Source organism: Protopterus annectens, chromosome 3.part1, assembly GCF_019279795.1.
Source record: "Protopterus annectens isolate FY-2018-M chromosome 3.part1, PAN1.0, whole genome shotgun sequence".
Taxonomy (NCBI): domain Eukaryota; kingdom Metazoa; phylum Chordata; order Ceratodontiformes; family Protopteridae; genus Protopterus; species Protopterus annectens.
In genome coordinates this window covers 60,509,516-60,523,390 of record NC_056732.1, presented here as the reverse complement: position 1 = coordinate 60,523,390, position 13,875 = coordinate 60,509,516, and the positions used below count along the sequence as shown (strand labels likewise).

At 45.0% G+C, this 13,875-nt stretch overlaps 1 protein-coding gene across 1 annotated transcript in view; it reads right to left on the bottom strand.

Annotated features, from left to right (window-relative positions):
* LOC122797632 (integrator complex subunit 8-like) overlaps positions 1-13,875 on the bottom strand; it is a 1,436,218-nt gene that overhangs the window by 363,427 nt on the left and 1,058,916 nt on the right. Inside the window, exon 17 of the mRNA XM_044066176.1 lies at positions 9,700-9,803. Within this exon, the coding sequence (XP_043922111.1) occupies positions 9,700-9,803 (104 nt within the window). The remainder of the gene's footprint in view (positions 1-9,699; positions 9,804-13,875) is intronic.

Sequence of the window (13,875 nt, the reverse complement as noted above, 5' to 3'; positions counted from 1 at the left end):
CGAGACAGCAACCGACGCAGGACCCAAGACTTTGTTAATCAGGCCGACTAAGAGCTACCTGCAAACAGATAACCCAAATGTAATGACTGCAACAGTGAAACATGAAGAACATCTATACTGTTTCCCATAGACGAACACCAAATGCAAACTTACACAGGCATGCCAATACACTCTTCTGTCATATAAAAAGAAGTTATGTACGCACCATAATGTTCCATCTGAGTAGTTATACTTAATTTTTCTGCAACCTGTGGGTATTCGGATCCATATCGGATCAGAGCCAGCAACTTTTTTTCTAGCATCTGCTCCAAGCTCCGTGTCCCCCCCTACCCATAATACACCACCATCTCCTATCTTCCCTCAGATCAAGTTTGCTGCAACCATACACTTTAGCAACTCAAACTAAATAAACCTAACATGTTTATTCACATGAAAAGGTCAGCGGGATGGAGGGTGGGAAGGTTGCAGAAAAATGAAGTATAACTACTCAGATGGAACGTTATGGTGAGTACATAACTTCTTTATCTGAAGTAGTTAACTTCATTTTACCTGCAACCTGTAGGACAGAATCCCCAGCTACTCAAAAATCCTCCCAGGCCCTCATGGAAGGATATTCCTGAGCACCGCAGAGCCAAAGGATGCTCTCCCTCTGGAAATCAGATCTAATTTGTAATGGGAGATGAAAGTATGTGAATTTGCCCAAGTTGTTGCTGCGCAAATGTCATCCCAAGGAACCTTAGACCAAAAAGCAGCGGAAGTCGCCATGGACTTGGTAGAGTGAGCTTTAATCAGACCAGGAGGAGATAAACCTTTGGCTTTGTAAATATGTAAAATGCAAAGAGTGATCCAGCTGGCTAAAGAAACCTTAGAAATGGCCTTTCCCAAACGAGGTTTAGAAAATGAGATGAATAATTGATCGGACTTATGGAAGGGTTGTGAAGACAGAAACAAAGTTGTCTATGAACATCTAACAAATGAAGTTTATAATCACCCTTGTTCTGAAAATTTGGAAAGAAAACAGGTAAATTAATCGTTTGGTTTATGTTTGATTGAGATGCCACTTTTGGTAGAAAAGAAGGATTTGTATGGAGAGAGACCCTGTCCTTATGGAAGACCAAATAAGGAGGCACGGCAGACAAAGCCTGAAGCTCAGAAACCCTCCTAGCCGACGTAATAGCCACTAGGAAGGCTGTCTTCCAAGATAAAAATTTTAAATCCACAATTGCTGCAGGTTCAAAAGGAGGCATTACTAATGACTGGAGAACTAAAGTGAGGTCCCAAGGAGGAACCGAACCTTTGATAGGAGGATGCAAAAGAAAAGTGCCTTTTAGAAAGACTTTACACAGCCTGGAAGAGGCCAGGGTGATCTTATTTTCACCAACATGAAAGTTAGAAATGGCTGCCAGCTGTACTTTCACTGTGGAGGAACTAGCTCCTTGTTGAAAAATACTAGTCAAGAAATCCAACACCGCTGGAACAGGGGCTGTATAAGGATCCATGTTTCTCTGAGAGGCCCACATAGAGAAATGTCTCCATTTACTGCGATAAACTTTCCTAGTGGAATCTTTAAGAGAAGCCACTAGTATAGATTTAACAGGGGATGAAAGACCGGGAGTCCTGGCAATCAAGGGAAATGGAGCAGTCAAGCTGTCAGCTTGAGACTGTCCAGATTAGGAGGGTAGGCACCCGAAGGATGAGAGATTAGATCCGAGCAGGGATCCAGAATCCACAGGAAAGCTAGAAGATGAGACCAAAGGAAAGGGAACCAAACTTGACGAGGCCAGAATGGGGCAATGAGGATCACTTTGCTCCCCAGTTGGCAAGCTTTCTGTAGAAACTTTGGAGTGAGTGGTAACGGTGGGTAAGCATACAGTAACAAGGGTACAAACATGGAGTAGAGCATCTCTGGGGGCATCCTCAGGTGAGGGAATCAGAGTGAAGAAGTCGCTGCACTTCGCGCTGGAAGGAGATGCGAAGTGATCGCAGCAAGGCTGTCCCCGTGCAAGGAATATCTCCTCCGCTACTGACTGTTTCAGAGACCACTCATACGGCATCAGAATAGCCCGACTCAATCTGTCTGCTAAAATGTTGAAGCATCCCGGGATGTGTGTTGCGATCAGAAACTGACCAGTGGAAATCGCCCACTCCCACACTCTCATGGCCTCGCAACATAGAGGGTAAGATCTGGTTCCCCCCTGCTTGTTGATGGGCCAGACAACCGACATGTTGTTTGATTGAATTGCAATCGTACTCAGAGGAAGGACAGTGTGTAAGGCTTTCAACGCTAAAAGCACTGCCCTCATCTCCAGAACATTTATGTGCAACCTGGTCTATCTGGGATCACGTGCCTTGGACCGTCCTTCCTGAACAATGTCGTCCCCACCCAAGTTGGGAGGCGTCCGTGGTCACTGTGGCTTGGGCTAGAGATGACACGAAAGGGTGTCCTGCTGCAATTTCCGGTGAATGGAGCCACCAAAGGAAAGACATCCTGCAGGTGTGACTAATCCTTATCGGAAAATCCATGGGAAGGTCTAGCCAAGACCATTGAGCAGCTACAACAAAAATGAATAATGTCCAGGAACCGGCCACAATAACACTTCAGCTTTATTCTAAAAACACACAAAATCCAACGACTGAGCACTTTCACCAGTCATTTGGCTTCATCAGAGTCATTGGAAAATAAAGTCCATCCATTTAAATAATGCCATCAATTACTGTGTAAACCAATCAAACATACACCCTAAATTCAAATCTTCACATTTTTAAAATGCACAAATAAGTAAATACTATATTTCTAAAACTATTTGATGCTTGTTAAAAACATGTATATATATTATAAACTACCAATACATAACAATTGAGTCCACTGAAGAACCCACATGAGAAGGTGTGCACAGGGGAGGATAGAGATCGCGGCAGCCATATAGCCCAGAGCTCAGAGAACATCGCTCGCCTTTGGAAATCCGAGGTCCACGATTACAGCAATGTGGTACCTGAGGTTTAAGATCCTGCTGGTGTTAAGAAGACTTTTAGCTGCAAAGTGTCTAGCCATGCCTCAATAAAATCTAAGACTTGTACAGGTTGCAAAAGGGATTTGTGAACATTGACTGTAATCCCCACCTGATTTGCCAAGAGAAGGAAGTAGTCTCAGGCCAGACAAAGAAGATGCTTGGTGGACGCAGTGAAGAGCCAGTCATCCAGGAAAGGAAATACCTGAATTCCCTGAAGCCTCAGGTGAGCTACTACTACTGCCATTACCTTGATAAACACCCTGGGGGCTGTGGTGAGACTGAAGGGTAGAGGTTTGAAATGGACGTGACTGGCTCCCAGCCGGAAGCGAAGAAACCCCCTGGAGCTTCTGGGGATCTTGATATGGTGGTAAGCATCTTGGTGGTCTAACGAGCACATCCAGTTGCACTCTCTGAGATCAGGTAGAATGGACTGTAAGGTGACCATCCGGAACTTTTGTTTGGCGACAGACAGGTTCAAGGTTGACAGGTCTAGAATGGGCCTGAGGTCCCCCATATTTTTTGGCACTAAAAAGAACCTGGAGTAAATGCCTAATCCAGACTGGTCAAGGGGGACCGGTTTGATGGCTCATTTGTGAAGCAGCTTTGAAATCTCTAGAGCTGCGGCTTCCCTGTGAGCAGGTGGGACATCCGGGAGGCATCTTTTAGCACTTGGAGGGGCAACAAATGGGACAGTGTAGCCTCTGGATATTATTTGTAGCACCCAGCGATCTGCAGATATGGACTCCCATGCCTCTGAGTGCAAGAACAATCTCCCCCTGACTGCCTCCAGAGCAGGAAAGTCGGGCAATCCCCTCAGGGCTGCTACGTGGGCCTGTCAGAAAAAGGTTCCCTAGATCCAAAATTCCTGGGACCCCCCTCTACCTCTAGGTCAGTGCCAATCCTGACCCCACTGCATCAGTGGGATGAGTTGTCCTGAAACTCCTGGGAAAACTGTGATTTCTGGAACCACATCTTCTTTTGCCCTCTTTGTTTCTAGAAAAGGACCGCTGAGAGTTAGAGAAGCGGATCCCGATGGCAGACAAAGTCTTCCCATTTTTTCGCTCTGGACAACAGTGTCACACACTGTCTTCTCGAAAAGGGAAGAACCATCAAAGGGCTTTTGTAAATGATGCCTTGAAAGGGTCCACAAACTGACACAACCTGAGCCAGGTGTGTCGCCTCATGGCCATGCCCGTCCCAGCCACCCTGGCTGCTCCTTCCATGGCGTGGGAAAGGAGGCGCATGGACGTGTTTGATACAGATGTCAGAGTTGACATCTTCGCAGAGAACGGTTGTTTGTCCTGCTGTGATAAAGACTCTGGGGGAGACTCAGCGAATTCCGAGACATGTGCCAAATAGTTCAGCGCACGGATGGAAAAGGTCGCTGACGAATAAACGCACTTCCCAAACCTATACACTGACCTGGACTCCTTGTCTGGAGGGTGGACTGAGGAACTCTTGCACCAGTTCCTTCTTGGTGGCTGCTGCGACCACCAGAGCATCAACGGGGGTACCTTTAGACCAAGATTGTCTGTCCGTGGGAGGAGAAAGAATCTTGTCAGGGCATTTGGGGATCGGCTCTACAATGTCAGGTTCCTTTCATGCCCATGTGGTGATAAGATCCACCAAGGGGTCCACTGGCGGGGACACCCCGGAAGTAGGTGGGCCCATGCCAAAAGCCTCCAGGAACACAGACTCATCTGTAGAAGGTTTTGAGGCTGACCAACCTCCCCTCTGGCGGAGGATCTCCATGATATCTCCGAAGGAGACATCCTTGGGAGGTGACCTGGGGGAACCTACTCCTTTATCTAAATCCGTGTACGTAGTAAGGGACTCAGGGAAGTCCAAGTGCCTTCTTTTGCACTTGTGCTTATGGCGGCCTTCTTCAGTGGGACTCTCTGAAGAGGACTCGTGAGCCGTGGGGAGTTCCTCAAGGGGAATAACCTGGGGCTCCTCTGGCACGGGCTGTCCCTGAAAAAGGTTGAAGGGAGTCGTCGCCAAATCCAGTGGAGTCTGGGTGGAATCCGAGGAGGTGGGTTGAGGTCTCAATTCCTGGGAGAGAACCATCTCCACCACTTCAAACGCCAAAGGAGAGCACACCTCCTTGGCTCCCAGCAAAGAAGAAGCTCTCCCCGGGTCTGAAGTGGGGATCAGAGCTGAAGCGAAAGTAGCCTGAGCTCCAAGGGAACGGTTCAGATCCAAAAAGGTTGGAGCCGAAGATGGGTCCATTCCTTCGGGCCCGGCTCACTGTCCACAGCAATGAGAGTCACTCGGATCCAAACGGGCTGGATCCGAGGAACTCAAGGTAACAGCCAGAGCGGAGGTTGGAGGAACTGTCGGTGCCGAGCTACCAGCTTCAAAGAGTCTCGGATCCAAATACCCCGAAGCAGCCACACAGATCGGGGAAGGAGAAATAGGATGGAAGAAGGGCATGGAGGTCCCCCCCTCTAGCGGGAAAGGGGCCTGGCAAGACTCTCATCTGTATTTGGGCCTGAATGAATCTCTGCATCATCCTGTCCATGTCCAAGTCTGACAGACTCCGAGTCGATCGTGAAGAGGTGACCGACTCGGATCTGGCTGGTCTGTGAAGCAAAGGTGAGGAAGGCCTCAGGTCTGAAGGCTCCATCGGCTCTGGCGAGAAACGAGGTGAGCGGGGCCTAGGAGAAGCTGGTCTCAGAGTCTTTGATGGTGGACTAGGGAAGAATTCCCTATCTAGAGATCTCTTGCGAGACCTATCCCTCTTCCTCTCTTTGTCTTCCTTGCATCTTTGTTTATCCTTGTGTTATCTTTCTTTGTCTTTATCCTTATCCTATCCCACACCAGCACGGTCGGGAGTTTGAGTCCCTGTCTGAGGGGGGTTTTGGTGGGAGTACCAGAAACCAAGGCCATGGCAGAATCCAGCATGGAGGCAGGGAGAAGACCCCTGGAAACCAATTTGGCCTTCCTATCCCTGAGGGCCCTAGGGTCAAAACCGGCACAAATTGCACACTGAATAGACAAATAGGTTCATATGTTTATACTAGGCTATCTGCCCTAAGGCATTTATAAGCCTAGCCCAGAGTTTTGTGGCTTACGCCACCCCTTATGTTAAAAAATACTGTGCCCATTAGTTTGTTGTGCCTCTGTCCAGCAGTGACACAGAGATGATTCCCGGGGTAAACCTACGATCTCCCATCCACCGGTCAAGATTTCTCTTGAACAGAGCCAGCGAGGTGCTCTGCCTCACATGGACCGGGATTTTATTCCACAACATAGGGAGTCTCTGGGTGACAAATCTATCCCTCCAGCATGTCCTATTTATATCCGTGCTAAGGTTTAAGTCGCTTGCTCTAGTGGATTTGGTAGATTTGGATTTTTGAGGTGGAGCATGTCCATTAATTCCGGGTTGGACATGGCCTTGTATGTCAGGCACAGGTCACCTCTGAGCAGATGGTATGCAACTGAATAGAGCTGGAGTTTCTTCAGTCTGGCAGCATATGACAGATTTTGGAGTCCCTTTATCCTTTTGGTGAGGAACTTTTGGGGTCTCTCCAATTGCTGCAGGTGTCGGGTGAGATACATCCCGAATGGGGCATTGTACTCGATCATTGGTCTGATAAGTGAAGAGTACAGGGGAACAATGACCTCACTTGATCTGGATGTGAATCCCTTCATGATCAGGTGGGCAATGTAGAAGGTTTTTCTAACCACTTTAGCAATGCGATTGTCAAAAGAAAGGCCACTGTCAACCTGGGTCCCCAGGTCCCTGATAACCTCTTCTGTGCTTAGTGGATTGCCACCTATATGGTAGCCTGGGGTTACCTTGTTTTTCCCGAAGGGTATGACTATACATTTTTGGCATTTAACTTCAGGCCATGGCTCTGGCACCAGCTATCAGTTTCCGTGAGACCCCTCTGAAGGATATCTGTGTCCGATGTACTTTCCACTATGGCTCCCAGTTTGCAGTCATCTGCAAACTTTGTCAGCCATAGTCCTCCTATGTTTGCCTGTACTTCTGAGAAGTAGATGCCGAACAACAGGGGGCCAAGGACTGAGCCCTGTGGGACACCACTTGTGACCGGCTTGGAGTCTGACATGGCGCCAGCTACTCTAACCCTGTGGGTTCTGTCCTTTAGCCAGTTTGCAACCCATCTTGTGACATATGGGTTTACATTTAAGCTGGTAAGTTTCTCTATAATACCCGAGTGGAGTATTGTGTCGAAAGCTTTTGCAAGGTCAAGGTAGGCTGTATGGACTGCCTTTCCCTCATCAATGGCCTTGGTGACTGTTTCGAAGAAGTCGACCAAGTTCAAAAGGCATGATCTGCCCTTGACAAAGCCAAACTGGGTCGGGTCCAATGTCTGCAAGTCCCCTATGTCTTTATTTATGAGTTCCATTATGATCCTCTCCATAGCTTTGCAGACCAGGCTTGTTAAGCTTATGGGGTGGTAATTACCAGGGTCCGTAGAGGCACCGCCTTTGTGGAGTGGGACCACACTTGCCGTACGCCACTCCTTGGGCACGTATCCTGTGGTAAGGCTAAGATTAAACAGCTGCCTTATGTGCGGGTTTAGTTCCTCATTGAGTTCGTGTAGCACATAGCCGGGGACACCATTCGGTCCCATTGATGCTGTGTTTTTAGCTTTAGAGAGAGCAGCTTTCACCTGCGCATTTGAGATGTCTGGGAGGCTACACTCCGCTGGGATAGTTATCTCTGCTTTTGGGGGGGGGGTGAAGTTTGCACTGAACCTGTCTGCCAGTATGTTTGCAATGTCTGTGGGTTCAGTGATTTTTGTATCATTTTGGACTAATTCTGAGCATATCTGGGAGTTTCCACCCAGGTTTCTAACATAGCTGAAGAAGGCCTTATGATTGTCTTTTGAATCTATGGCAATTTTTCTCTCAAAGTTGGCCTTGGATGATTTTATGAGTGCTCGATTTTTACTAATAATGATCAAGGGTGTCTTCTCTTTTATGGATTTTGCTCTATCATGTAACAGCTTTCTCCTCTTATTGTAAAGTTTGTTTATGGCTGGGGTCCACCAGACTGGACATTTGCCCTTGGTGGAAAGAGTCTTGGTTTTATTAGGGATTGCCTGATCCATGCAGTCCTGGAGGTGTTCGTAGAAGGCATTTGTAAGGGCTTCCGCAGCTTGGGTTGTGGTTTCCCCTAGCACAGGGGCCTTGAAGGATACCACACCAGTCTTGAGTAGTGTGAAGTTTGCTTTAGAGAAGTTCTTCACTGTGGCCTTTTTTGTTTGGGGTGGGGGCGGGATGTGGATATCCAGTGAGATTAGTTTATGATCTGATCTCACCAATGAGGGATATACTTCCGGTGTGGAGCATTTTGTCCCCATGTTTGTGATGATGAGATCTAGTATATTTTCTCCTCTTGTGGGAACGGTGACTAGTTGTTCCATGGCATTTGAATTTATGAACTCCAGGAACCTTTGGGCTAGAACGTTTGGGCTTGAGTAATGTTCCCAGTCTATATTCGGGTAGTTGAAGTCACCCAATATAATGGTGTTTGGAGATACATTTATACCTTCCAGTGTCTTCAGGAAGGCTGTGTGGGGTTCCTGAGTTTGAGAGGGTGGCCTGTAGCATGCTACAAATTGTAGAGCAGTTTTGCCTATGGTTAATTGCACCTGGATGGTTTCCGATGCTTCGTGTTGCCACCAACCTGGAGGTGTGGGTATCCTTGATGAATATGGATACACCCCCTCCTTTTGTGGTGTGGTCTGGGTTTTGGGGCCAGAACGCATGATATGAGGCAAAACCTGATAGTGCCGGGGTGCTCTCAGGAGCCTTGAACCAGGTTTCAGTCACAGCACAGACATCGATGTTCTCCATACTGAGAAGGGCCACGAGTGCGTGCATTTTGAGATTTAGATTTCTGGCATTGAGCAGCATTACCCTTAGTTTCTTCCCATTTTTGTTTTCTAGGGTGGTAGGTTTAGAATTTGAGCCTTGCCTAAAAAAGGCACTATGGGGGTGGCAAGAGCCTTAACCAATATCCGGAATCCCAGGGGCGACAGGTGCAAGCCGTCCCTTGCAAAGCAGCGTGGCTTGTCAAGCATGTCATCCCAGGCAGACAGACAAATGAGGCACACCCAAACAGATTACACACAGAGTGTGACCATTGACTGGTGAGAGACTTAGCCTGATCAGCCATAGCCCAAAACTAACAGCCACTCCCGAAATAGAAAGCACACCACACTAGAGCACACACACAGAAGGGAAGTGGCCCTAGAGACTACTGTAACGAGAAAAATCTATTTTTTTTTTTTTTAACTAGAACCGACAAACAGCGTACAACAAAGGGGAGGAAGGGAAGACGAACGACCACTTTCACACAGAAAAGATTGAAGTAAACACACTTACAATCCCTAAAGCTCAGAGCAATGGAGACCACGATGTTCACAATGGCGCGGCAAACGAGATCTGGGGGAAGATAGAAGATGGTGGTGTATTATGGGTAGGGGGAGGAGCTCGGAGCTTGGAACAGATGCTAGAAAAAAAGTTGCCGGCTCTGATCCGAATACCCACAGGTTACAGATAAAATGAAGTTAACTACTTCAGATTGTTTATATTCCTGAATATTGTCAATTTGTTAATACCATTAGTGAACAGATTTGACACAAAGGGCCATCTACTAAAGCAAACTATCAAGTACTCTATCTAGTTCTGACAATGAAGTTCTCTTTACCTGGTCTGTGTAAACATCTGGAGGTACAGCTTTGTTAAAGAAATCAGAACACACTGCGCCAGCCTGAAGGTAGTAATGAAGGGCTGCGGAATACTGATTTGTTGCTGCATAAAACAAAACACAAAAAGAAAATGACAAGGTGAATATATTTGAACTGAGCATCACATGAAAGATGTAGGCAGAAGTGGAACTATATCTGATCCATAACAACACAGCCAGTTACATTTTGAGGCACAGAATGTCAGTGATGTACAGGAGTACAGATGTGACATACACAACATAAGCAGAAACTCCTGCGGCAGCGTTAGACCTCAACATTGCAAGCTTTCCAACACTCTTCTGTGGGGGACCACCTCTAGTTTATGTCAGTTACTCCTACAAGCAAATTGACCCCCAATTTATTTTCAGCTAAGAAAAATCTGTAGAAGAGGTAAAGGAACACCCTAGTAAGGGGATTTCGCATGTCAACTGCAGCATTACCTAAAATATATAAAACAGATAAAGAACCAAAATGACATGATCAAGCAGATGTGTAAACAATTCAGAACATATGTGCCTAAAGTATTATTATACTGTATTACACATTTCTGCTCACTAGAGAGCTATGTCTCTGCATAATGAATGGACTTCAGCAAATCTACACATTATACAAATTCCAGGAGCTAAGAATAAAAGTCTACTCAGGTTCACAAAAGAATGTTTGTCTTTCGGCTTTTCCCGGTTAGGGGTCGCCACAGCGGAACTCCGGTCCGCTAATGAATGGCAGTAGATTTTTTATGAACGCCAAGGTGCCAGCTCGACATCCAACCTTCAACGAAGGCAAGCCCATTTATGCATGTCTTTCAAACGCCCACCCAACCGCGGGGAGGACATGCAGACTCCACACAGAAGGCACTCTACACACACCAGCCGAGAATCGAACGGGAGAACCTCTTGCTATGAGGCAACAACGCTACTGCTGCACCACAGCGGATCACAAAAGAATAGTAACCAAAAATGCAGAAATTAATATAGAGTGTCACTTGGCAAATCCTTTTTGAGAAAGTTTGGGGGCTTCATTACTTCAGTACAAACTGTGGTGTTATGTCTTGGCACACAACACAAAATACTTTTCATAGAACCTAGAAAAATAAGAAAATTATTTCTCAAGAGGATCCTGCCTACCTGTATCTGGCATCAGCTTTCTTTGCTGTTGCAGTGTGAATGCATTTATTAGGTACACTCCACATACCTGCTGGTGGTCAGTCTATGCGTGACTTTATTAGGTATACTTAACTCTGCTGGTGGTCAGTCTATGCATGACTTTATTAGGTATACACAACTCTGCTGGCGGTCAAGTCTATGCGTGACTTTATTAGGTACACTCCACATCTCTGCTGGTTGTCAGTCTATGCGTGACTTTATTAGGTATACTTCACATCTCTGCTGGTGGTCAGCCTATGCAGGACTTTATTAGGTATACTCCACGTCTCTGCTGGTGGTCAGTCTATGCGTGACTTTATTAGGTATACTCCACGTCTCTGCTGGTGGTCAGTCTATGCGTGACTTTATTAGGTACACTCCACATCTCTGCTGGGGGTCAGTCTATGCATGACTTTATTAGGTACACTCCACATCTCTGCTGGTGGTCAGTCTATGGATGACTTTATTAGGTACACTCCACATCTCTGCTGATGGTCAGTCTATGCATGATTTTATTAGGTATATTCCACTTCCCTGCTGGTCAATCTATGCGTGACTTTATTAGGTACACTCCACCTCCCTGCTGGTGGTCGGTCTATGCATGACTTTATTAGATACATTCCACATCTCTGCTGGTGGTCAGGCTATGCATGACTATTAGGTACACTCCACATCTCCGCTGGTGGTCAGTCTATGCGTGACTTTATTAGGTACACTCCACATCTCTGCTGGTGGTCAGTCTATGGGTGACTTTATTAGGTACACTCCACATCTCTGCTGGTGGTCAGTCTATGCATGACTTTATTAGGTATACTCCACAACTCTGCTGGTGGTCAGTCTATGCATGGCTTTATTAGGTATTCTCCATGTTTCTGCTGGAGGTCAGTCTATGCATGACTTATACAAGAAGGTATGGATTTTTAGTAACCCAAATGATATGAGCAAATGGGTCAAGAAAGCTTGTATTCTATTTCAAAATCAGGTATCAATACGACGAAATTTAAAATATTTTCTTATTTTATGATCTTATAGATCTTACTTTCTGGAGATGAATGCATTCAAACTACGCAGAGAGTTAAACAATGGAACACTGGCAAAACTGCTTAAATATTTTGAACAGCGCATGCGTGTGTGTTTAATATATATATATATATATATATATATATATTTTTTTTTTACACATACGCACATATACACAGACATATATATATATATCATATATGTGTGTGTGTGTGTGTGTGTGTGTGTATATACATATATATATATATATATATATATATATATATATACACACACACACACACACACACACACACACACATATATATATGCATCATACAAGTATATACAGACACACACTTTTTTCCTTTCTTTTGTATTTGTCTTTCTCCTACTAAGCAGGCCTTATTTGGACTATGAAAGACGCCTAATGCAGAATTATTTTGGTGATGTCTCGCATCAATTTATAAAGGATGCATTTACCAAGGAAATTTTCCTTCTTAATGCTAAAAAGTTTGCTGTAAAAAAGTAATGCTTGTCATACGTGGACTAAAGCCTAGATACTTACACAGCAAATATCTGATTCAATGTTGATTCAGAAAGGATTTCAGCAGCTTTGCTAGTGATGTGGTCCAGAACTGTGATAAAGATAGATCAGTTCTGTTTTAATAGCAGACATTAATGCAGACTGCAAGGCACGTGAAAAGTTAAGTAAAAACAGATGTCCTTGATGCATTTGGCAAAGGAGAATGTAAGTTATCCAGTGTAACTGATGAGGTCAGCCTCTGCCCAACAGTACCTGATAGTACAACTAAATATAACAGCAGTGTAGTGGCACTTCTCGCCATGTTCTGTGGCTGAAGAGTAAGAGACAGGCACGTGAAAAATCTTATTCAGGATGAATGCAACACTAACATGGGAAGTAAGAAAGGAAGGCAGGACTCGTTTGAAGGGCAACATAACAAAAGGGCTTCCTACCTGCCATGCTCTGGGTCCTAGCAATCATCTTGACAGAGGTAACAGCAAGTAAAAAAGATGGGTCATCCATATCCTCTATTAAGCTAAGATACAGCCTCTGGTTCAGAGAAAAATTTGGTCAGACACACCAGGACAAACTGGAGATTCCATATTGTCGCTACCAACTGAAGTGGTGGTGGGGGATGAGTTGCAGGACCCCCAGGAAGGAACTGTTTCTGTAGTTTACACTAGACAGGTAACACCACCTATAAACATGGAAGGTTGAAATGACTAACACAACTCCAAAGAGAAATGAACAGCTGAGGTGGGGCGGCATTTAAGTCCCTCCACATTCACAGCCCTTACAGGATTTAGATACTCATCAGGATGATGTGGACGTGCTGCAAGCCTTCGCAAAGTCTTTAATATATTAAAAAAGATGTACCACCTGACTCACAACTTCCTGTAGTCAAGCTTTAGCATATTTAAAGATATACACACAATATGCTACATTTGCCTTATTTTCGAGTTGTAAAGAACACTTTTTATATACATACTATGAAGTAATGTGTAATATGCTACAATGGTTATTTTAAACTATTACTTAACCTACGTATATCTTAAAGATATAGGTTCTTATGTGATGCATTCTCCTTTCTTTTAGTAATAAAACATACCTACTTAAGTCAATTCTATGAAGTAACACATAATGATTTTAAATTATCCTTTGACTTTACAATACGATTATTATTGACTTTTAACAATGAAATAAGATCTTTTACTTGCCTTCTATAAAAGTCTCTCTTCAGTGTTTGTTACCTTGATCAGTTATCAAAACTTCCATACAATTGTCTGGTTTCTCCAATGACTTTTCAAATCTGGAGCATTAAGTGGAGCTGTTCACTGTGGACACCTGATCTTCCTGCTGCAACTACTGCTGCTACTTAACAACCTTTTCTTAATTACATAACTAATGCAGAATTCTCTTTGCACCTCTTGGCAGCTATTTTAATTCTCTGTGTATTATTCTCTGGAACC